Here is a 25,064-nt window from a genome sequence, read left to right on the forward strand (position 1 = left end):
TGTCTTCCAGTATGTTTAACAGTAGCTTTCAAGAGACAAATTAATTGTAGATATAAGAGTTTGGCATCAATAGCAAATCTATGCAATGTTAAGTTTAATAGCTATTGTTAAGAAAAATAGCTACTGGAAAAAATAAACATCATGGAGAAATCTTGTTTATTTCAAAATACACATAGGGTTTTGGCATATTATTTTTACATCCTTTAAATTTCTGTATAACAGTGCTTTTGATTTAAATTTGATTTATTGATTACAGAAAATACCACCTTTAGAAAATCTTCACCTTCCTTTTCTGCTCTTCAAAATGAAAAATAAAACATTCAGACTTTATTTTCTTTAAGCGAAATACTTTATGTTATATAGAATTTAATAGGTTTTTGGTTTTTTATCATACTGGTAGCTCAACAGTAATAAAGGCATTCCTGCCTTGATTTTTCCCACATATACTGTAATTAAAAAACTGGGAAAAGTATTTTAATGAATACAGTCTTTCAAAATTCTTACTTGGAAAGTATTATGTGTTTTCAATTATTATGCTAGTTATATGACTTTGTCTATGTTTCTCTTATTTTTGCTTATTAGGGTAAGGTAGCTGAACGTGGTACCCACCATGATTTGCTTGCTAACCCTAGCAGTATCTATTCAGAAATGTGGCATACACAGAGCAGCCGTGTGCAGAACCATGATAACCCCAAATGGGATGCAAAGAAAGAAAATGTGTCCAAAGAGGAAGAAAGGAAGAGACTACAAGAAGAAATTGTCAACAGTGTCAAAGGCTGTGGAAACTGTTCCTGCTAAATCACATGAAACATTTTCTTTTCTTCCTTTCTTCCTTCGTCCTTCCCTTACTTACTCACCCCCTCCCTCTCTCCTTTCTTTCCTTCCTTCCTTCCTCTTTTTACCTTGACTACACATTTGCACTGAAGCAGAATTGTTTTATTAAAAAAAAAATCAGACATTCCCATTTTCTATAGTCCTTCTTTTAGATAAGATTTATTTGAAAAGGGAATTGAGTTTTATATCTTTCACAATCTATTTGATGTGGCATCTATATTTATCTCCTAATTTTTTTGTTGTTACTGCCTTAGTTGTGGTCAAAGCATAATTGTTGTTACTACTTGACTTTACCCCATTTCCGTTTTGAGGCCTGACAGTCATTTGATATCCATAACCAGTAAATCAGATTGGCTTCCTAAATTTGTGTAGTTTTTCAAACCTCCTTTATGCTGACAATTTAGATGAAAAGTATCTATTTCTTTTTTAAAAAATGTAGATTTTCTTTCTCCATTGAAATACTTGAATGATAGATAACAATGCTTAAATTTTTAGAAATATTTGCCGCCATATATCTTTAAGAGGAAAAACCTTGATTCTCATGTTGGTATATAGAATCTTCATCATTAACCAGCATTGTAACTGTCATGTAGTGCTGGGAATTTTATTTTTCCACCAAATGAGATGTAGCTTCTGTTTTGGACAAAAATTCATAATTTGTCTTTAAAAACTCGCAAACCTTGATATAATTTGAGACTTACTATACTGGGAGTGATCTAAAAAGCTTAGGATGTTAATTGGGTTTTCTGTTTCCATCTTAAATGTACTGCTTTTGCTATCTGAAGTTATACAAAGAAACAACTGAATGGGATGTGTGCACACACACACACGTATAAAGCAAAATCTATTTAACAATTATTAATAACCTTTAGACAAATAGGAGATGATTACAAAAATATTTAGATGATCAAGCTTCTAATCTGTGTTGATACTTCAGAATTACTTTATTACCAGATCTTCCCTTCCTTTTTCAGTAGTGTAATGAGTTTAAGCTTGAAATAACAAGGAGGAGCCCAAGCAAGATAATTAAGTTTTACTGGCTAGAAATAATTAATAAAATGTTGGTATGTATTCACTTAGAAAGTTCCTTTCCTTTTCCAACTTGAATTTGCTTTAATTTGTTTGGTAGTAATCATTCAGCTTGAAAAACTTGTGTATCTCATGAACAGCCGCATAACTGTATATAATGAGGCTTTATTTCTCAGAAAAGGTGTTATTTATTTCATTGGTCTGTGGTTTTATTGTATTTTAAATGATAATTTGGTATGAAAGAGACTAATTTTTTTCCAATTTATATTGTTGTCATTTAGATATCTAAGCTTATCTAAGTCTAGTCTCCAGTTTTGTTATATAAAAGTGATTAGATAAGTAGCTTGAAGCTAGTATTTTATGGTTAGTCTTTGATATTAGAGCAAGTGGTAGGATCTTGCTTTTGGAGTTGAAATTAACACTGAGATGCTTAATCAGCTGCAATATGAGGGGAGGTTTGGGACATTTCTTACTCTAAAACCACAGATGTGATTGCTTTTCTGGGGAACAACAACCAAAAAAAACCATGTCCTTTGACTAACCCAGCTGCATTACTAGAAATAATGGTTAGTCTAGATAGAAATTTTGCTTCTGTTAATTCCTTCTGTACATTTTTAATGTTGCTGATAGAAAATATTTCACTTTGTTGCATAATCAAGCAGGTAAAATTGAAATAATCATTAGTAATATTCATTTTGAATGTGAATAGTGGTATTCAAAGTAAGTCGTTCTGTGATATGGGAAACATATAGTCAAAGAAGGACAGGAATGTTTTTAGGGTGGGGATAATTTCCCCACTAAGAAATTTGAAAGTACTTTTATATGATTGGAGGTGGTCTCTAGACCATTGGGTCACTGTGGTCATTAACCAGTATTTTCAGCTAATAAAAACTTAAATTACCTGAAAAACACAGTTACTATAGGGGCTACAACTAAGTCTTAACTCCAACTTGTTAAGGTGGTTCTATACACTGATATAATAGACAAATTAAAATGAAAGAAAAGTTTCCTAGGATGATTCACTCAGAGGAAGTTCCAAGAAAAGGACATTATCATAATGTGCAATTTTACATTAAGATATTCCACACAAAAGTAAGAATTTCTAAGTTAATGTCACAAAATAATATATTTTTTTAATGTCTTGGGATGAATAAGCTACAATTTTGGCATATGGGCTTTGAAAATGGAGCAGGGGATAGGGTTTTGTTTCTTAATATCCCTTAATTTTAAGATTGAAAATTTTACTTTCTTCCTAAGGGAATCCCAGTTTACAAAGATTACATTGAAACCAAGGTAATTTGGGATCATAAAAACTGGGCCAGATGCCTTGCTTTAACAGAGAAATATTTTGGTGAGGAGATGGGCTCCTTTGGAAATTTTTGAACAACTCAAGTCTGATGGTCACTTGTGAGAATCAGAAAGAGGCCTTAGCATTTGGATAAACTCAAAATATGCATTTACTTTTCCTCTGCAGGGATTTGAACCTTTTCTATACCTTTAGTTAAATATTTTGCCTTTTCCCTTAGATGCTGACAAAGCTCAGTTTGTGAAGATGGTTAGTTTAAAAATATGTTTTGCTTTTAAAGGCAAGATATTTAAAATTAATATGATTCCTTATTTCTGGATCACTTTGCACACACTGCCATCTTGCTCCTATCCTTTATTGCTGGATGTCTCAGGAAATGCAACTTTGACCAGTAGATACTCATAATTCTCTTACCTTGTAACTTCATCATAGGATATTCTGCTGTGTATTTGTAGTTGAAAGCATTTAAATATGTTTACAAAGGCAACTTTCTTATAGAAAGGTCCCTTCTCTCCTGCTTTGAGTATATAGATTTTGAATGTAAACTGTATAATAAATGACAGTATGAAGTCAAATCAGCTGGTTAAAATTGGTTAAGATAAAATAATGCAGAAGCTTATTTACCACAGATTTATTATTGTAACAATCTGTGCAGATAAGATAATTAGTACTAAATAAACTATGTCTTTGTGGCTCAAAATGGGTGTCCAATTGATGCAACTCTTCTGCAATGCATAGGGAGAATTAATATTTTGCTCTTCACACACTCCAAATAAGTACAGATTTAATAGACACTCTGGGAGTATGGCCTTACAGCCTTATGCAAAAAGTGAAAACTTGAAATTGTCTCAAAGAGAAAGTAATTGTTTCCAGTGCTCATAATATGGGCAAAATGGTAGCAAATTACAGTGCTTTTACTTAACATTAAGCTGTCATACTTTTAATGACCAGTCTGAAAGGCAACTTTCTGTTGCCCCCAGTTTCTCAGTTCTAGTGACTAAGAAGGAAACCTTTAGGGTAGAAAAATGCCTTAACTGAAAACTGTGCATTAAATTTAGTATTTTGATTAGCTAGGTAGAATTGGAAATGTACTAGCTTTAATTAGAAATAGGTTGGAACATTTTGGGTTTAAAACAAAGGCAATGGATTGTTCGCATATTTCCTGTTCTCACACAGCTACACTAGAATGTTTTTCATTGATGACTTTCTGTTTTATAGTATCGTTGGATTTTAGAGCTGGAAGGAATTTAGAGGTCCTTTAGTAAAATTTCTTCATTCTTAAAATGAGGAAACTATTTCAGGAGAAGTCACTGAACTTACTATTAGTCAAGTTGTTGAAAATTCTGGGTCCTGACATCCAGTCCATTTCTTTGTTGTTGTTGTTCAGTTGCTCAGTTGTGTGTGACTGTTTGTGACCCCATGGAATGCACACACCAGGTTTCCCTGTCCTTCATCATCTCCCAGAGTTTGCTCAAACTCATGTCCATTTAGTCAGTGATACCATCCAACCGTCTCATCCTCTCTTTTCCCCTTCTACTGCCTTCAATCTTTCCCAGCATCAAGACTTTTTCTAATGAGTCGGCTCTTCTCATCAGGTAGCCAAAGTATTGGAACTTCAGCTTCAGCATCAGTCTTTCCAATGAATGTTCAGGGTTGACTCCCTTTAGGATTGATTGGTTTGATCTCCTTGCAGTCCAAGGGATTCTCAGTAGTCTTTTCCAGCACCGCAATTCAAAAGCATCAACCTTCAATGCTTTTTGCTGAACCACATTTCCACCCAGAAGTTATATTCAAAAATACATTGAGGTTGAGACATCCAGCATGGTAAAGTAAGGGGCTCTGTAGACCCTCTTCAACAAAACAATAGCTTAACTGGTAAAAAATTATTTTTTAAAAAAATCACTTGAAGTATCTAGGAATTATCCAAAGGGCATAAAGCTAATGGAGAAACATTCATTTGAGAAACCTATTAGGTCTCAGTAAGAACAGCAAGAGTCTGGCATTTGAGGAATTACCCACATACTCTCCACTTCACCAGGTCTTTGTTACAGAAGCTCTTCCCTCAGTGCTCTATTCTTTTCAAGTGTGGTGAAGATGTTAGGGAAAGATAGGGCTCCTCTTTCCTCAACTCCTACTGTAGGGCTACAGTTTCACCCTGCAAGGTAACTGCCTGCATTTCTCATCTCTCCAACCCTGTGTTGCAAAAAATGTATTCCAGGCAAGCACAAGCAAGAGGACTGGAGATCCTTTCTACCACCCAACCCCCACTCTTCGGGTAGAAGCACTCCATGCACAGATTGAGAATACTGGGACCCTGATTTTTTCCACCTCAGCTAACTCAGGTTTCACTCAAGGAGAGAAAAACCAAGAGTACCATGGACTGCCACCATGTCCTGGTGCCTTTTCATAGACTGGTGGTTTCACTCAGGGCCCTCTGCCCCCAGCTCTTGTTCACTGATGCAGAGGTTCTTTCCAAAGGTGAAGGTATTCAGTGAATACAAAAAGTTCCACAGGTCTGCCTGAGGGTACTGACTTCATTGGAACAAAGCGTGGAGAACTCTATCCCTAAGGGCCTTGTCAAAAACAATGGAGATCTTGGTGGAGAGCTACTAGGAGGAGCTGGTGCAAGCAAATCAGTAGAGCAGCCAGAAGTTAAACCAGAGGGAGCCCAGAAGTGCCTCCTGGGAACACAGGCAACTCTGAGAATTGAAAAGTCTGAGTGCACGTGCTGGGCTGCACTCACTCAGGATAATCAGAATGGAACATGGGACAGACTTAAAAGTATTTTGCAATACAGGCAGACCATCAACACATGGGAGAAGTTTGACTGGCACATGGAACTAGACAAAATACTGACTGAGCAAAAAGTTGCTCTCACCCAGATACGACTCCCAGGAACACAGGCTTAAAAATAAAACTGCACGCATTCCTGGTAATCTTAAACACTGTATGTCCAAGACTGTGCCCACTCAGAACAGAAAAGGAACCTTCAAGTATTAGTCCCTGGCTGAACATAGGTCAAAAGTATGCTATACTATGGTAGCACCCTCCAAGGACACACACATCCAATGGTAAAAGGGTAAAAATCTTACTGACCACTAATTGCTTTATGCCAACCCAGGGGCAACCCTTGGGTGCCTAGACTAAAAGAGAAAGATAATATCAGACTGCACACTGCAGGGAAAATAACCAAGCAGATAACAGTCCCCAGAGGAGGTAGATCACAGATATTACAAGGTACTATATAAAATGTCCAGTTTTATGCAAAGAAAACAAGAAAGTCACCCATTTGCACAAGGGAGGAGGGGGCAGGGAGCAGGCAATAAACGTTGACTTAGAAAGGACCCAGATGGTAGATGTAGCAAAGATTTGTCAATAAAGAAATAGGAAAAAAAAACAACTAGAAATTATGAAGTTGAGAAGTACAATAAATAAGAAATTTACTAGATGAGCTCAATGTAGTATGTCTCCTACATATGAACAAGTTCCATTCCAAGAGCACATTCATAAGTCCAATTTGTTCAAATACACTGTCTATAGGAGAAATACTCCATAAAGATACAAACAGGCCAAAACTAAAAAGATGGAAATATATATATATACCATGCAAGCACCAACCATAAACTTTTTTTAGTGTCTATACTAATATCAGATGGAATAAACCTTAAATAAATGTTATTAAAGATAAAATACTTTGGCCACCTGATGCGAAGAACCGACTCATTGGAAAAGACCCTGGTGGTGGGAAAGATTGAAGGTGGGAGGAGAAGGGGACAACAGGATAAGATGGTTGGATAGCATCACTGACATGATAGACATGAGTTTGAGTAGACTCTGGGAGTTGATGATGAACAGGGAAACCTGGTGTGCTGCAGTCCATGGGGTCACAAAGAGTCAGACATGACTGACTGAACTGAACTGAAAGATAAAAATGGATATTTCACAATGATTAAAGATTCAATCTGTCAGGAAGATATAACAATTTTAAACATTATGCACCTAGGAACCTGTCAAAATAGGTGAAACAAAAGCTTGACAGACTTAGAAGAAGAAACAGACAATTCAACAATTATAGTGGAAGATTTCAAGACCCTACTTAATAATGGATAGAACAACTAGAGAGAAGATCAAAAAGGAAATAAAAGTGAAAAATGCAATTTGCTGAAGTGTACATGGAACAGTCTTCGTAGACCATATGCTGTGCCATAAATCAAGCTTCAATAAGTTTTAAAAGATTGAAATCATATAGAGTATTCCCTGACCACTATATATTAGAAATCAGTAATAAAGGGAAAAAACTTGGGGACTTCAGAAGGCAATCAGACACTTTAAATATGGGTCAAAAAATTACAAGGGAAATTAGAAAATACTTGGAGATGAATGAAAATGAAAACACAAAAACATGGGATGCAGCTAAAATTTTTGTTAGAGATCAGTTTATAGCTGTAAATATCTATATTTTAAAAAAGGAACATCTCAAATCAATAAACTTCTGCCTTAAACTAGAAAAAGAAGACCAAAGTGAACCTTAAGGGAGAAGAAAAGAAATAATATAAAATTAATAGGGAAAATTAACAAAATCACAAGCTTGTTCTTTGGAAAGATCAACACAATTGTTAACTTTTAACTAGACTGACCAGTAAGAAATACTGAAGATTCATAATAGTAAAAAAATGAAAGAGCAGATATCACTACTGATCTTACAGAAATAAAAAGACTGTAAAAGACTATGAAAAATTGTATGACAGCAAAGTAGATAACTTAGAGGAAATGGGGAAATTCTTAAACTGACTGAAGAAGAAATAGCCAAGCTGAATAGATTTATAAGCAGTAAAGAGATTAAATTACTAATCCAAAACTAATTGAAAAGCCTAGGCCCAGATTGCTTCATCGCTGAATTCTGCCAGAGAGTTAAGAAAAGATTAATACCAATACCTCACAAACCCCTCCCCCAAAAAAAAATTGGAGGAGGGAATTCTTTTGAACTCATTCTCTGAGACTTGTATCATCCTGATACCGAAATAAAAAACATCACAAAACTAGAGAACAATATCCCTTATGTGTAAAGATACTAAAATCCTCAAAAAATACTGGTAATCCAACAACTGTACAGCATAGCCAAGTGGGGGTTACCCTAAGCATACAAGATTAATAAAACTTCCACAAATCAATGTAATACACCATCATAATAAAGAGCAAAAACTGTATGATCATCTCATTAGATGCAGAAAAAGCATTTGACAAAATCCAATACCCTCTCATGACAAAAATACTTGATAAACTAGACATACTAGGAAACTTTGTCAACCGAATAAAGGCCATCTATGAAAAACAGCTAACATTATATTTTATAGTGAAAGACTGAATGCTGTCCTCCTAACAACAGGAATGAGACAAGAATGTTTGGTCTTTCCACTTCTATTCACTATTGCACTAGAGGTTCTAGTCAGGGCAATTAGGTAATAAAGCTAGAGGCTTAAAGCTCAACATTCATAAAACTAAGATCACAGCATCTGGTTCCATCTCTTCATGGAAGATAGATGGGGAAACAGTGAAAACAGTGTCAGACTTTATTTGTTTGGGCTCCAAAATCACTGAAGATGGTGATTGCAGCCATGAAATTAAAAGACATTTACTCCTTGGAAGGAAAGTTGTGACCAACCTAGATAGCATATTCAAAAGCAGAGACATTACTTTGCCAACAAAGGTCCATCTAGTCAAGGCTATGGTTTTACAAGTGGTCATATATGAATGTGAGAGTTGGACTTTGAAGAAAGCTGAGCACAGAAGAATTGATGTTTTTGAACTGTGGTGTTGGAGAAGATGCTTGAGAGTCCCTTGGATTGCAAGGAGATCCAACCAGTCCATCCTAAAGGAGATCAGTCCTGGGTGTTCATTGGAAGGATTGATGCTGAAGCTGAAACTCCAATACTTTGGCCACCTGATGCGAAGAACTGACTCATTGGAAAAGACCCTGATGCTGGGAGGGATTGGGGGCAGGAGGAGAAGGGGACGACAGAGGATAAGATGGCTGGATGGCATCACCAACTCAATGGACCTGAGTTTGAGTGAACTCCGGGAGTTGGTGATGGACAACCAGGGAGGCCTGGCGTGCTGTGATTCATGGGGTCGCAAAGAGTCAGGCACAAATGAGCAACTGAACTGAACTGAACTGAACTGAAGGTCCTGCCATTTATATCTGCATTAAAAAAAAAGAAAAAGAAAAAGAATGAAAAGTGTAATAATATCAAGTGAAGCTTTCATAATAATTTCAAGTGGTCATGCCCTCTATAAGGTCTCAGAGGTATTAACACTATTCTTCATATTTTAAGATCACATGAAATCTATTAGTTTATCATTTGACCTCTAGCTCAGAATACATCTTGTTTGTGTGGTGTCTGCATCCATTTGTGTGGCCATCCTAATTTAATGTTTAAAATTATAGTTAATGTTCTAAGATGATTAACATAACCAGCTCGAACACAAGTGTAAAGTTTTTTAATGAACTCCTCCTGGTTAACAATGAAAAGTTTTCAGGCCCTGGTAAATAGGGTTTGTGTGAATATCTCTAATTCATTAAATATGGCAGAAAAATGTGAAAACGTGAGGACAGACACATAGAGAGCACAGCCATTTGATGACAGAGGCAGAGATTAGAGTGATGGCATCTGAATGCCAAGGAATGCCCGAGGCTACCAGAAACTGGAAGAGGCAAGACAGAATCCTCCCCCAGAGGTTTGGGAAGGACCATGACACTGCTAACACCTTGGTTTTGGACATCAAGCCTCCAGAACTATGATGAATTTGAGATCTTGAATCACTGAGCAACAAGCCCAGAGTTAGCCAACTGACAACAAGCAGAGCTAGAATCTGCTCCACATCAGTTCAGTTCAGTTCAGTCACTCAGTTGTGACCCCATGAACCTCAGCACACCAGGCCTCCCTATCCATCACCAATTGCCGGAGTCTACCAAAACCCATGTCCATTGAGTCGATGATGCCATCCAACCATCTCATCCTCTGTCGTCCACTTTTCCTCCTGCCCTCAACCTTTCCCAGCATCAGGATCTTTTCCAATGAGTCAGCTCTTCACATCAGGTGGCCAAAGTATTGGAGTTTCAGCTTCAGCAACAGTCCCTCCAATGAACACCCAGGACTGATCTCCTTTAGGATGGACTAGTTGGATCTCCTTGCAGTCCAAGGGACTCTCAAGAGTCTTCTCCAACACCACAGTTCAAAAGCATCAATTCTTTGGCACTCAGCTTTCTTTATAGTCCAACTCTCACATCCATACATGACTACTGGAAAAACCGTAGCCTTGACTAGACGGACCTTTGTTGACAAAGTAATCCACATCAAATGATCCGCAAAGGCTATTCAATTATGTTGGAGTCAAGGAGTGGTTCTCAACTCCTTCAATCCTCGATTCATATCTGAGGAACCTAGGACAAATGGGTGAGAATTTCCAAGGATGGGGTCAAGGTATGAGCAGAAACCACTGGGGAATTCTGTTTTCAGTACATTCAGAAAGCATCATACTGCAAAATTAACTAGGGTTTTTTCACAGAAGTAGAACAATGCTAAAATTTGTATGGGTCTACAAAAGACCCTGAATAGCAGAAACAATTAAGAAAGAATAAAACTGGAGGCTTTTCCTGATTTTAAATCACATTAGAAATCTATCAAAATAGTATGTTACTAGCATGAAAACAAACATGTAGACCAATGGAACAGAATACAGAGTCCAGAAACATACCCAAGCATATATGATCAACTGATTTTCAACAGGGATGCTAAGAATACACCTTGAAGAAAGAACACTCCCTTTAATGTTAATAAATGGTGCTGGGAAAACTGGATAGCCATATGCAAAAGAATGAAATTAGACCCATATCTTACACCATACACAATAATAACTCCAAAATGGATCAAATACTTAAGTGTAAAACCTGAAATCATAAAACTCTTAAAAGATAACATAAGGAAAAATCTTCTTGACATTGGTCTTGGCAATGATTTTTTGCATGTGGCTATCCAGTTTTCCCAGCTTTATTCTTTCTCAATTGTTTTTGCTCTTCAGGGTCTTTTGTGGACCCATACAAATTTTAGGATTGTTCTATTTCTGTGAAAAATGCTGTAAGAATTTGTTAAGGATTACATTGAATCTGTAGATTGCTTTGGGTAGTATGGACATTTTAACAATATTAATTCTTCTAGTGCCTGAAAACAGATACCTTTACATTTATTTGTGCCTTCTACAGTTTTGTCACCAATGTTTTTTGGTTGAGAGTGAACAGATATTTCACCTCCTTAGTTAAATTTATTCCTAAGCTTTTTATTTTTTTTTATGCCATTTAAATGGGATTTTTCTTCCTTTTCAGATTGATCACTGTTGGGTTAAAGAAATCAAACTGATTTTTATATGTTGATATGTAGGATAAAACTATGACTTTACTGAATTGGTTTCTTAGTTTTAAGAGTTTTTAATGGAGTCTTTAGGGTTTTCTATATATATAGGATTATGTCATCTGCAAACAGATAATTTTCCTTCTTTTCCAATTTTGATGCCTTTTATTTCTTTTTCTTGTCTGATTGCTCTTGCTAGTACTTTCAGTACTATATTGAATGGAGAGTGGGCATCTTTACTTTCTGATTTTCCCTAATTATGATGTAAGGTTTTCATAAATGGCTTTTATTGTATTGAGGTAAGTTCCTTCCATACCTATTTTTTTTGTGAGCTTTTATCATGAATGGATGTTGAAATGTGTCAAATGATTTTGCTGAACCTATTGAGATGATCATGTAGTTTTGATTCCATTAATGTAGTGTATCTTATTGATTGATTTGCATGTGTTAAACCAACCTTGCATCTCAGGTTTAAATCCTACTTGGTCTTTTTTGATGTGCTGTTGAATTTAGTTTGCTAGTATTTTATTGAGAACTTTTCCATATACATTCATTTTTTAAAATGTGGACCATTTTTAAAGTCATTATTGAATTTGTTACAATATTGCTTCTGCTCTATGTTTTGTTTTTTTACTGCAAAACCTGCAGCCCCCTGCATTTGGAAGGCAAAGTCCCAACCACAGGACTACTAGAGAAGTCTTTCTTCTTTTTTAATGTGGGCATTTTTCACCATAAAATTCCCCCTTTCTACTGCTTTTGCTGCATCCGCTACATGTTGGTATCCTGCATTTTTATTTTTGTCTCAAAATCATTTTTAACCTTTTGATTTCCTACTTGACCCAGTGGTTCTTTAAGAGTATGTCATTTAGCTCCCAAATATTCACAGATTTTTCTATTTCTTTCTGTTACTGATTTCTAGTTATATTCTACTGTGGCTAGAAAAGATACTTGGTATGATTTCAATATTCTTAAACTTATTAAGACTTGTTTTGTGGCATAACATGATCTATCCTAGAAATGTTTCATGTGCCCTTCAAAAAAATGTATTCTTCTGCTGTTGAGTAGAAAGTTTTGTATACATCTGTGATGTCCATTTAGTCTGTAGTGTTGCTTAGGTCAACTGTTTATTTTCTGTCTGGATATTCTATTCATTATTGAAAGTGAATTATTGAAATCTACTATAAGTGCATTGCTGTCAATTTCTCCTTTCAGATCTGTAAATATATATACTTACATATACTTAGGTGCTCTGATGTTGGGTGCATATATTTATATTTGCAATATATTCATTTTGAATTGACCCTTTTATCATTATATATTGACCTTTGTCTCTAGAGATAGTTTTTGAATTAAAATATTTTGTCTGCTGTAATTGTAGTCACTCCTGCTCTCTTTTTCTTACCATTTGCTAAGAATATTATTTTCCTTCCGTTTACTTTCAGCCTATGTGTGTTCTTGAATTTAAAGTAAGTTTCTTGTAAGCAACGTACAGTGAGATCTTGGTTTTTTAGTCCATGTAATCACTCTGTAGCTTTCTATTAGGTATTTTCCATTTACATTTAAAGTAATTACTGGTGCACTGAGATGACCCAGAGGGATGGTGCGGGGAGGGAGGGGGGTTCAGGATGGGGAACACATGTATACCTGTGGCAGATTCATGTTGATGTATGGAAAAACCAATACAATATTGTAAAGTAATTAACCTCCAATTAAAATAAATAAATTTATATTTTTTAAAAAAGAAAGAACCCCCCCAAAAGAAAGGATTTACTATTGCCATTTTGTTTTGTTAACTGTTTTCTGATTGTCTTGTAGTTCTTTTATCCCTCTTTTTCTCTTTGCTACCTTCCTTTGTGTTTTGTTAGTTTGTTTGGTTGTTGTCATTGTTTTTGTTTTTGTACTGATAGGTTTTGATTCTTTTCTCTTTTTCTTTGTGTAACTTCTATAGGTATTTTCTTTACAGTTACCAAAAAGCAGTAATAAAAATATTTTAATTGTTCAGGACACGTAAGGATATTTTTCAATAATTATTTTCCTGTTTCAGAAACTAATTTGTTAAGGAGAAAGGAGGGAAGGATTGGAAACTGTTGCTTGGGGAGAAAATGTACAGGCTACCTTTTCTATGACCGCTCTGTTCTCAATACTTTAATTTTGACTGGAGAAGTCATATTACCAAGTTTGAAGTGAATCATAATCATGATCTAGTGGGAAATAAGTAAACTTAGGGAGGATTATGAATAATTATTCTGTTAATCATTTGTCTTCCTATCTGAGAATTGTAAGCAATTTTAGAAAGTCACCCAGTCTAAATTTCCTTCTTCTTGCAAGTAAGAAAACATGTAAAAATGGATTAATAGAATGGCTCCATGTCATATTGGGAAGTTGGAAATCTAGATCAGAGAGTCTCAGAATGTGGTCTGAGGGTTCATGAGATCCTTCAGAGTCTGTGAGGTCAAGGCAGTTTTCATCATTATATTCATGATACTGACCAGGCTTCTTGGCCTTCCCCAGTCAATAGAAATTCGCTACAAGCCAGACAAGAAATTCAGGCAAGACTTTATTGGGGTTCCTGCTGCAGCAGTGGGGAGTGAGAACAAGTAAGAAGTTCCCTTGCTTGCTTCCTTGCTAAGTGGAGCTTGTTTCTTATATGGAGTAAGTGTAGGGGTGTGTCCAGGAGTTGGGACAGAAGGATAGTATAGGTGGCTTGCCAACCTCTCTGGTGGTGTTGTGTGTAGGGGGCATGATCAGTACCTTGCTTTTGCCCCCAAAACCCTTGCTCCAGGCTGTTCAGAAGTGGCATCTGGGTTTTTTGGTTTCTTTGTATCTTTTGTCCAGAATGTGCCCTAACTCTGCATACATGCTGTTATTTTCAGTCCTTTAGAGTTTCTTTGTATTTTGTTGCTCCAGGAGAATTATGTCCAGGTACAAGGATTATAGCACTGCAGCAAAGGGCCCCAGGTCCCAATCTGTCTCATCCCCCCTTAGAGACTCTATACCCTTATTCTTAAGGGGTTAGGGGGCTGAAGGTCTCTTCTGAAACTTATTCCTGCTGGATCAGGGCCATAGACCCTGGCCTACCCTAGAAGTATAAAAGTCCCTCATTGACTATTCCAAGGACCTATAGGGATTTGGGCCATCCTCCACTGGAATTAGTTGAATTCTCTGAGCCATCCTGAGCCTTACTTCAAACTGTTGGAGCCTAAAAGACATAAACTTAACCAAAAGGTTAAACAAATGAGGGCTAAAAATGAGAAGAACAACAATAGCCACTAAAGGGCCTATAAAGGAAAGGAACCAGGGTAACTTTGGGAAGGCTTCCTTAACTGTTGATCAAAGAGGGGAGGCAATGTTGCCCCCGCCAGGAAGCCATTCTGCTTCAGTATATATTTTCACTAATCTAAGGGTTAAAGTTTAACATGTTTCTCTATTTTTAGAATGGAAGGTCTGGATTTGTTGGTCCTAGGTCTCCTTCTTGATAGCATCACCAACTCAATGGACATGAGTTTGAGTAAACTCCAGGAGTTGGTAATGGACAGGGAGGCCTGGTGTGCTGCAGTCCATGGGGTCACAAAGAGTAAGACATGACTAAGCGACTGAACTGAACTGAACTGGGGACCAAAAAGTGTTAGTCACAGGTTTACAATAGTAGGGAAAACAACAGAGCACTAGACAAAATATAGCATAAATCATGATGACTAAAGAGAAAAGGGCTATAAGAAAATGAAAATCTCCTGCCAGAAAGTTTTTTATACCTTGTGGGATCCAAGAGAACAAACCAGAGAACTAGTTTTTAATTTCCCCACCCATAACGAATAGTGACTTTCTTCGTGGCTCTAATGATAAAGAATCTGCCTGCAATGCCAGAGATCCGAGTTTGATCCCTGGGTTGGGAAGAACCCCTGGAGAAGGAAATGGCAACCCACTCCAGTATTCTTGCCTGGAGAATTCATGGATAGAGGAGCCTGGTGGGCTACAGTCCATGGGGTCACAAAGAGTCAGACATGACTGAGTGACTAACATCAGTGAATAGTAAGGATTGGTTAATTAAGGATTAGTTGTCTGCTGAAGCCAAGTGGCTCATTGTTGAATTTTATCCATGTTGTTTTCTACCTGGTATGGGCATTATTGCCTCCCAATCTGCCCTGTTGTTCCTTTGGATAATTTGAGAACTTTCCTTTTGGGGCCCACGGCAGTGAATGACTGCCAGTAGTTTTGGCTTTTTGAGCTGCTTCTGGGAGATGTAAAATCTCAGCCCCATACAGAGGAATTTTTTGCATTTAAAAGTCCTCTCTCTTTCCAGATATCTTCATGGGCGTGTAAAACAAAGAAGGCATATTTTGAGTCTATATATATATGTTTATAATATTCTCTTCCTCCAAGGTTAAATCTCAAGTTATAGCTATTAGCTCAGTACTCTGGTCTGAAGAGTTACGTGGCAAAATTTTGCTTCTACAATGCTATAAGCACTCACAATAGCAGCAGCAGCAGCCCTTCTGACTCCATCTTTAATGAAACTACTGCCATCAGTAAACCATTCTTCCTCAGGCTTTTCTATGGCCTGACCTGTTATATCAGGCCTCTAGGCTTCAACCTGGTCTAGGATTTCAAGGAATGTGTTAGTTCTGGGCTTTCCAGAGGCATTAGTTTAGCTGGGTTGAGAGTGTGGCAAGTTTTGAGGGTTACCTCTGAGGAGTCAAGTAAAGCCTGATACTTACTAAGGCAGTCTCCAGTTAGCCAGTGGTGGGCTTTAATCTCCAGAATCCCTTGGAAGTCTGGACTGTGGCTGTCCAAAGTTAAGCTTGTTAGCTTCTTCCACTAATAAAGCAACCAGACCAGCCTTGGACCATGGAGTCTAGCTGTTTGGAAAAATAGCCTATAGGCTGAGGAACTTCTAGTAACTTTTGTACAATGATCCCCAAGACTGTCCCAAGTTTTTTAGCCATATACCAAATAAATTATTTTAAATTGGGGAGACCTAGAACAGGAGCTCTGGTGAGGGCCTGTTTGATATTATTTAAAGCCTTTTCTTGTTCTCCAGTCCAAAGTAATGGTTCTGTATCTAGGCCTTAAGTGGATTCATATAGAAGCTTAGCTATTAGTCTGAATCCTGGAATCCAAATTCTGCAAAATCCTGCCATGCCTAAGAAAGTATGAAGGGTATTTTTTTTTTTTTAGGTCTTCAGGGCACTTGGGCCTAATATAGCTTGTTTTCTATCTGAAGATGACTGTCAGGGTTTATAATATATCCCAGATATTTAACTTGTAGCTTTGAGATCTTGTGCTTTTTTTCTGGGAGATCCTATAGCCCTGGGCCTCAAGGATATTAAGAACGTGAATGGTATTCTGATTGATCTGAGGCCTCCATGGTGGGACTACATATTAATATATTATCTCCATGCTATGCACATCTACATACCCTTTCCTTTATTTGAGTTCTTTTCTTAGGGTCTAGACAAACAAGTGTGGGCTGTCCTGAAACCCTTGAAGCAATAATACTATCCAGGTATATTGTTGCATTTGGCCTGAGTCAGGGTTAGTCCACTCAAAGGCAAACAGATACTGAGATGAGGGATAAACTGGTATGCAAAAGAAGGCACCCTTGAAGTCAAGCACAGTTAAAGCATTTAGCATCTCCAGGAATCTGGACTAATATATTATAAGCTTTAGCCATAACAGGATGTATAAGGACCACTGCTTCATTTGCTGCTCTAAGGTCTTATACCATTTGATATTCTTTATTTGGCTTAACAACTGGTAGAATAGGAGTATTGCATGGAGACTGCTGCTGCTGCTGCTGCTGCTGTTGCTGCTAAGTCGCATCAGTCATGTCTGACTCTGTGCAACCCCACAGACGGCAGCCCACCAGGCTCCGCCATCCTTGGGATTCTCCAGGCAAGAACACTGAAGTGGGTTTCCATTTCCTTCTCCAATGCATGAAAGTGAAAAGTGAAAGTAAAGTTGCTCAGTCATGTCTGACTCTTCACAAGCCCATGGACTACAGCCTACCAGTCTCCTCCGTCCATGGGATTTTCCAGGCAAGAGTACTGCAGTGGGTTGCCATTGCCTTCTCCGGCATGGAGACTGAGAAGGCAATAAAAGAACATGTTGTAAGAATTTTTCTAGGAGGGTTTTCAAACTTTTGTGTGATTCCAACTTTATGGGGTACTGTCTCTTGTTAGGATAAGCGAGTTCTGGCTTAAGGCTAATTTTTACAGATTGGGCACTTATAGTCCTTCTGGGAGTTCTTTTGTCCCAAACTGCAGGGTTTACTGGGTGTAGAATATGGCTAGGAATAAAACCTTGCTCTTCTAGCTGATTTGTCTTAGAGTCAAGAAAAGGGGCTGCTTTGGAGCTTCCTAATTATAATATGGCTCTGAGGGAGTCCACAAGGTCTCTCCCCACTAGTGGGGTAGGACATTCAGGCACAACTAAAAAGGTATGTGAGATCAAACACTCTTTAAAATGGCAAGGGAGAGACCCAGTGAAGAAATGAATGTGAGGCTTTCTGTCAACACCTGTCACAGTACAACTTTTGGAGGAAAGAGGCTCAGTGAGGAAGATCAGGACAGAATAGGTAACTCCTGTATCAATTAGAAAAGCTGATTTTCTTACCAGCCACATCCAGGACCACCTGGAGCTCCTCAGTAGAGATAGACATCTCATTGGCAGGAGCCACCAGAATCCCTTGGCCACCTAAGTCATCCAGCATGGCTGTCTTAGGAGTGGAAGCCCCCTTTCCCTTTGGGACTGAGGACATTTTCCACTTCCAATGAGCTGTTTGTTGGTAGAGTGGGCATGGACAGGAGTCTCTTTCTGACATTTTCATCCCCAGTGGCCAGTTGACGTATATTTGAAGCATTCCCCTTTTCTGGTTTATCTCCAAGCAAATGGTTAAAACTTCCTTGGCCTCCTTGGGTTGTCCTGAGGTTGCAAGGCATGGTTGACAGCTATGGCCATCAGTTTAGCTTAAGCCCTGGCTTGCCTGTTTTTATGTCACTTTCTCTCTTCCTCCTCAGCTTGATCTTGATTATTAAATACCCCAAAGGCCACCTCTAGGAGTTGGGGCATTGGGGTTTGTGGGCCTGATTGTAACTTTCGGAGTTTTCACCTAATATTAGGGGCAGGGTGGCTGATAAAATGTTGTCCCAGCCTGGATTGATGCTTGGGAGTGGACTGGTCAATGTTAGTAAATTTTCTAAAAGCTTCCACAAGTTGTCCCTAAAAGATGGCTAAATTTTCTTCTTGGATCACTCCTTTAACCTCATAGTTAACTGGCTTTTTGATATACTTTCTCGTCCCTTCTAATACACTTTGGATCATGTGCTTCCTGGCTTCTGTTCTCTCCCAGGAATTATAATTCCAATTAGGCTCCTGAAGTGGGACTGTATCTCTACCCATAAAACAATATTTGGATTAGTCCTTAGTGAGTTGGTCAGCATACTCCTGGGCTGCGGCCAAAATTCTCTGTTTTTCCTCAGGGTACAGCAAGTAAATGGGACTATTTGGATATCCTTTCAATTTAAATCAAAGGCCAGAGTTAGGATCTGAAAACCTTCAGCAAACTTAAGAGGGTCTTCAGAAAACTTGCCCAGACTGTTTGCATTGGGATAAATCAATTAAAAGGAAGGGCATATCAACATACTCTGATTGTCCCTTCTCCATTTGCCACTTCCTTAAGATAGCATACTTTTCCTGATCCTGGATGGCAGGAAGTTCTGCTAAGAGTTAACCCTGGAGGAACTAGTCCCTCCCTTCTGGGGTAACAGATAAATCCATTTACCTAATTAAATATGATCCAAACTTAGAAAATCCTGACTATATACCTAACTCTTCTCAGTGTTCCTCTTCCACAAACCTGCAACTTTGAAGCCATACTTTGTCCCTTATTCTTTCCACTCAGAAACAACTGGATTTAGGACAAAATCACCCTTTTTTTCCCTTTAACAAAATACTTTTCCATTCCTCCTTTCTGAAAACACAATTCTACTTTTCTTAAGCAACTATGAACTATCTTTTTCATTAGCATCCTATAGATTGGTGGACAACATCTCAAGGTGGCACAAACAGCTTAATTTCTCTCACAAGAAGACAAAAGTAGGTAAATTTAGACCTGTTAATAATTAAAGTTCCAGTATTTTATCTTATTGAAATGGCCTGGATATTAAATCCATTACTATCATTTTAACTTAGCTTCGATTTACCAAGATTTGGAGAGACTGTTTTAGATGGACAGTTCCAAAACATAATTATTGCTCTAGAGTTTACCAAAAAGTTCTTATCCTAGTTGCTGCTGCTAACTCGCTTCAGTCATGTCCGACTCTGTGTGACCCCATAGACGACAGCCCACCAGGCTCCCCCGTCCCTGGGATTCTCCAGGCAAGAACACTGGAGTGGGTTGCCATTTCCTTCTCCAATGCATGAAAGTGAAAGGTGAAAGTGAAGTAGCTTAGTCGTGTCTGACCCTCAGCGACCCCATGGACTGCAGCCTTCTAGGCTCCTCCGTCCATGGGATTTTCCAGGCAGGAGTACTGGAGTGGGGTGCCATTGCCTTCTCTGCTTATCCTAGTTACATTTACTTAAAAATTTAATATCAGGTTATTTTCCCTGTTGACAAATTTCATAACAAAAATTACGTGCACTTACTGACTTTCAGTAATCGTAGGTGTAATAAAAGTATTATACTTAATGTTGATGACTCTTAAGACAGGCCTGTATTAAACCCACAAGCTTAAGCTAGCCCTAATACCAGATATTTATTAAATATTGAATATTTACCAGTTCGCATGAACACAGAATATATTCTGGTGAGCCTCCTTTATATTTCTTAAAATGTATATAAACACTCATTTCCTTTCCAGTTAAATATATGTCATTTACTAGTTAATTTTTACATAAGGACAGAAAGAATCAGAGATCTCATAGTTTTCCCACTTGAATTTGAAACGACCCTTTTCCCCTCCTCAATCTGGGGACCACAGATGAATTAGGTAGTTCCTGAGAGCCTAGGCAGAATAGTTACACTGCAGAAGCAGAAGAGAGAGATGCAAGCTCCTGGAGCCCAGGTAGAACAATTATTAATACATTGTAAAAGCAGAGGAGGGAAAAATGTAAGCTCCTTTCTTTTCTTTTTGTTCTTTAAGATCCTACCAAGCAACCCAAGGCTAGAATCTCAGGCAATGTGGGGTGCTTTTGTATTTCAATGTTTAAATGCTCCACTGTGGCCACAACTGTGGCAGAGATTTGCAGGAGCAGTTGGACAGACAAAACTACATAAAAGAAAGATAGCAGGACAGAAAGAAGAGAAGATAGAGAAGAAGCAGATTTCAGCAGAGGGCAAAGGACAAGGAGGAGGGAGAAGTATTGCTTAAATGAGTGTACTGAGGCCACCAGGAGCCAAGAAAGTAGACTTATCAAATGTGGTGATGTTGAAACAAGGAGTTCAGATGTCACCATGGGGAAGCTGCATTCAGTGCTCCTGGAGGTGGCTAAATTCTTTTCCCAGAAGGGGACACCTGCCTCATGGTGGGTGCCATAAATCAGATACTGGCCAGGATTTTTGGCTGTCCCCAATCAATAGAAATCAACTAGAGGCCAGACAAGAAATTCAGGCAAGGTTTTATTGGGGTCCCTGCTGAAGCAGTGGGGAGTAAGAACAAGTAAAAGTTTCCCTTGCTCACTTGCTAATGGGGAGTATGTGCTTGTTCCTTATGTGGGGAAAAGGTAGGGGTGTCTCCAGGTGTCAGGCTAGAGGGATGGCTTAGGTGGTTTGCTCACCCCTCAGGTGGGTTGAGTACAGGGGTCATGCCCAATACCTTGATTTTACTCAAATACCCTGTTTTAGCACCAGGCTCTTCAGAATTGGCAGTTGGGTTTTTTGGTCTCGTTGCACATGCATGCTGTTATTTTTAGTCCCATATCAGTTCAGTTCAGTTCAGTCGCTCAGTCTTGTCCGACTCTTCGCCACCCCATGAATCGCAGCATGCCAGGCCTCCCTGTCCATCACCATCTCCCAGAGTTCACTCAGACTCATGTCCATCGAGTCCGTGATGCCATCCAGCCATCTTATCCTGAGTCGTCCCCTTCTCCTGCCCCCAATCTCTCCCAGCATCAGAATCTTTTCCAATGAGTCAACTCTTCGCATGAGGTGGCCAAAGTACTGGAGCTTCAGCTTTAGCATCATTCCTTCCAAAGAAATACCAGGGTTGATCTCCTTCAGAATGGACTGGTTGGATCTCCTTGCAGTCCAAGGGACTCTCAAGAGTCTTCTCCAACACCATAGTTCAAATGCATCAATTCTTCGGCACTCAGCCTTCTTCACAGTCCAACTCTCACATCCATACATGACCACAGGAAAAACCATAGCCTTGACTAGACAGACCTTAGTCGGCAAAGTAATGTCTCATACGGTTTCTTTTTAGTCCCATATAGTTTCTTTTTATTTTGTTGCTCCAGGAGAGTTATGTCCAGGTGCAAGCATTGCAGCACTGCAGCAAAATATGCCAGGTCCCACTCTACCTTCAGACATTATTTGCCTTTCTCATTTTCATCCTCTCCTAAGTATAGTGTTTTCCAGAGTGTATATGATATACAATGACATCATTGTTCAGATAGTTAATGTGTATTTTATTGTGTTTTCTAGAATTTTCTAAGGTAGTAGGTTTAGGATACAAATATGGTTATGTTGATACGGTATTTATATTGGTATTATTTGATATTTATGATATTTATGTTTATCAGTCAGTTCAGTTGCTCAGTCGCATCCAACTCTTTGTGACCCCATGAACCGCAGCATGCCACGCCTCCCTGTCCATCACAAACTCCCGGAGTTTACCCAAACTCATGTCCATCGAGTCAGTGATGCCATCCAGCCATCTCATTCTCTGTCGTCCCCTTCTCCTCCTGCCCCCAATCCCTCCAAGCATCAGGGTCTTTTCCAATGAGTCAACTCTTCGCATGAGCTTGCCAAAGTATTGGAGTTTCAGCTTCAGCATCAGTCCTTCCAATGAACACCCAGGACTGATCTCCTTTAGGATGGACTGGTTGGATCTCCTTGCAGTCCAAGGGACTCTCAAGAGTCTTCTCCAACACCACAGTTCAAAAGCATCAATTCTTCTGTGCTCAGCTTTCTTCACAGTCCAACTCTCACATCCATACATGACCACTGGAAAAACCATAGCCTTGACTAGATGGACCTTTGTTGGCAAAGTAATATCTCTGCTTTTCAATATACTGTCTTGGTTGGTCATAACTTTTCTTCTAAGGAGCAAGTGTCTTTTAATTTCATGGCTAAAATCACCATCTGCAGTGATTTTGGAGCCCCCCCAAAATAAAGTCTGACACTGTTTCCCCATCGATTTCCCCTAAAGTGATGGGACTAGATACCATGATCTTCATTTTCTGAACGTTGAGCTTTAAGCCAACTTTTTCACTCTCCTCTTTCACTTTCATCAAGAGGCTTTTTAGTTCCTCTTCACTTTCTGCCATAAGGGTGGTGTCATCTGCATATCTGAGGTTATTGATATTTCTCCCAGTAATCTTGATTCCAGCTCGTGCTTCTTCCAGCCAAGTGTTTCTCATGATGTACTCTGCATATAAGTTAAATAAGCAGCTGAACGCCAAAGAATTGATGCTTTTGAACTGTGGTGCTGGAGAAGACTCTTGTGAGTCCCTTGGACTGCAAGGAGATCCAACCAGTCCTTCCTAAAGGAGACCAGTCCTGAGTGTTCATTGGAAGGACTGAAGCTGAGGCTGAAACTCCAATACTCTGGGCACCTCATGGGAAGAGTTGACTCACTGGAAAAGACCCTGATGCTGGGAGGGATTGGGGGCAGGAGGAGAAGGGGACGACAGAGGATGAGATGGCTGGATGGCATCACCGACTCGATGCACCTGAGTTTGGGTGAACTTCGGGAGCTGGTGATGGACAGGGAAGCCTGGCGTGCTGCAATTTATGGGGTTGCAAAGAGTAGGACAAAACTGAGCAACTAAACTGAACTAAACTGAAATATGATCTTGGATTCAGTTTTCTAGTATTTTGTTGGGATGTTTGCATTCAGAGTTGGTGCACATAATTTTCTCTTCCTGTGATGTCTTTGTCTGGCTTTGGTACCAGAATAATTCTAGCCTCATAGAATGAGTTAGGAAGTGTTCTATCCTGTTGTATTTTTTTGGAAGAGATTGAGAATAATTGGTGTTAATTATTTTTAAAATGTTTTCAAACTATCTCTTCCTGAACTTTTCTTTGTTAGGAAATTTTTGATTACTAATCCAGCTTGTTCACTTATATAAATGTCAGTTCTGATCTTCTATTTCTTCTTGAGTCTATTTTGGCAGTTTATGTATTTCTAGAAATCTGTTCATTTCATCTCAGTTCAGTTCAGTTCAGTCGCTCAGTCATGTCCGACTCTTTGCTACCCCATGAATCGCAGCACGCCAGGCCTCCCTGTCCATCACCAACTCCTGGATTTCACTCAGACTCACGTCCATCGAGTCTATGATGCCATCCAGCCATCTCATCCTCTGTCGTTCCCTTCTCCTCCTGCCCCCAATCCCTCCCAGCATCAGAGTCTTTTCCAGTGAGTCAACTCTTCACATGACATGGCCAAAGCACTGGAATTTCAGCTTTAGCATCATTCCTTCCAAAGAAATCCCAGGGTTTATCTCCTTCAGAATGGACTGGTTGGATCTCCTTGCAGTCCAAGGGACTCTCAAGAGTCTTCTCCAACACCACACTTCAAAAGCATCAATTCTTCGGTGCTCTGCCTTCTTCACAGTCCAACTCTCACATCCATACATGACCACAGGAAAAACCATAGCCTTGACTAGACGGACCTTAGTCGGCAAAGTAATATCTCTGCTTTTGAATATACTATCTAGGTTGGTCATAATTTTTCTTCCAAGGAGTAAGCGTCTTTTAATTTCATGGCTGCAGTCACCATCTGCAGTAATTTTGGAGCCCCCCAAAAAATAAAGTCTGACACTGTTTCCACTGTTTCCCCATCTATTTGCCATGAAATGATGGGGCCAGATGCCATGATCTTCATTTTCTGAATGTTGAGCTTTAAGCCAACTTTTTAACTCTCCTCTTTCACTTTCATCAAGAGGCTCTTTAGCTCCTCTTCACTTTCTGCCATAAGGGTGGTGTCATCTGCATATCTGAGGTGATTGATATTTCTCCTGGCAATCTTGATTCCAGCTTGTGTTTCTTCCAGTCCAGCGTTTCTCATGATGTACTCTGCATAGAAGTTAAATAAGCAGGGTGACAATATACAGCCTTGACGTACTCCTTTTTCTATTTGGAACCAGTCTGTTGTTCCATGTCCAGTTCTAACTGTTGCTTCCTGACCTGCATACAGATTTCTCAAGAGGCAGGTCAGGTGTTCTGGTATTCCCATCTCTTTCAGAATTGCAATTTGTTTTCATACAGGTATTCATGCTGCTGCTGCTGCTAAGTCGCTTCAGTCGTGTCTGACTCTGTGCAACCACACAGA

General features: G+C 38.9%; 1 protein-coding gene across 1 annotated transcript in view; it reads left to right on the forward strand.

Annotated features, from left to right (window-relative positions):
• ABCB7 (ATP binding cassette subfamily B member 7) overlaps positions 1-3,869 on the forward strand; it is a 143,170-nt gene extending 139,301 nt beyond the window's left edge. Inside the window, 1 exon segment of the mRNA XM_005700613.3 lies at positions 583-3,869. Coding sequence (XP_005700670.1) covers positions 583-798 — 216 coding nt within the window. The 3' untranslated portion in view covers positions 799-3,869.
• The last annotated feature ends 21,195 nt before the right edge of the window (positions 3,870-25,064 follow it).

The sequence above is a fragment of the Capra hircus genome (genome assembly GCF_001704415.2).
Source record: "Capra hircus breed San Clemente chromosome X unlocalized genomic scaffold, ASM170441v1, whole genome shotgun sequence".
NCBI classification, from domain to species: domain Eukaryota; kingdom Metazoa; phylum Chordata; class Mammalia; order Artiodactyla; family Bovidae; genus Capra; species Capra hircus.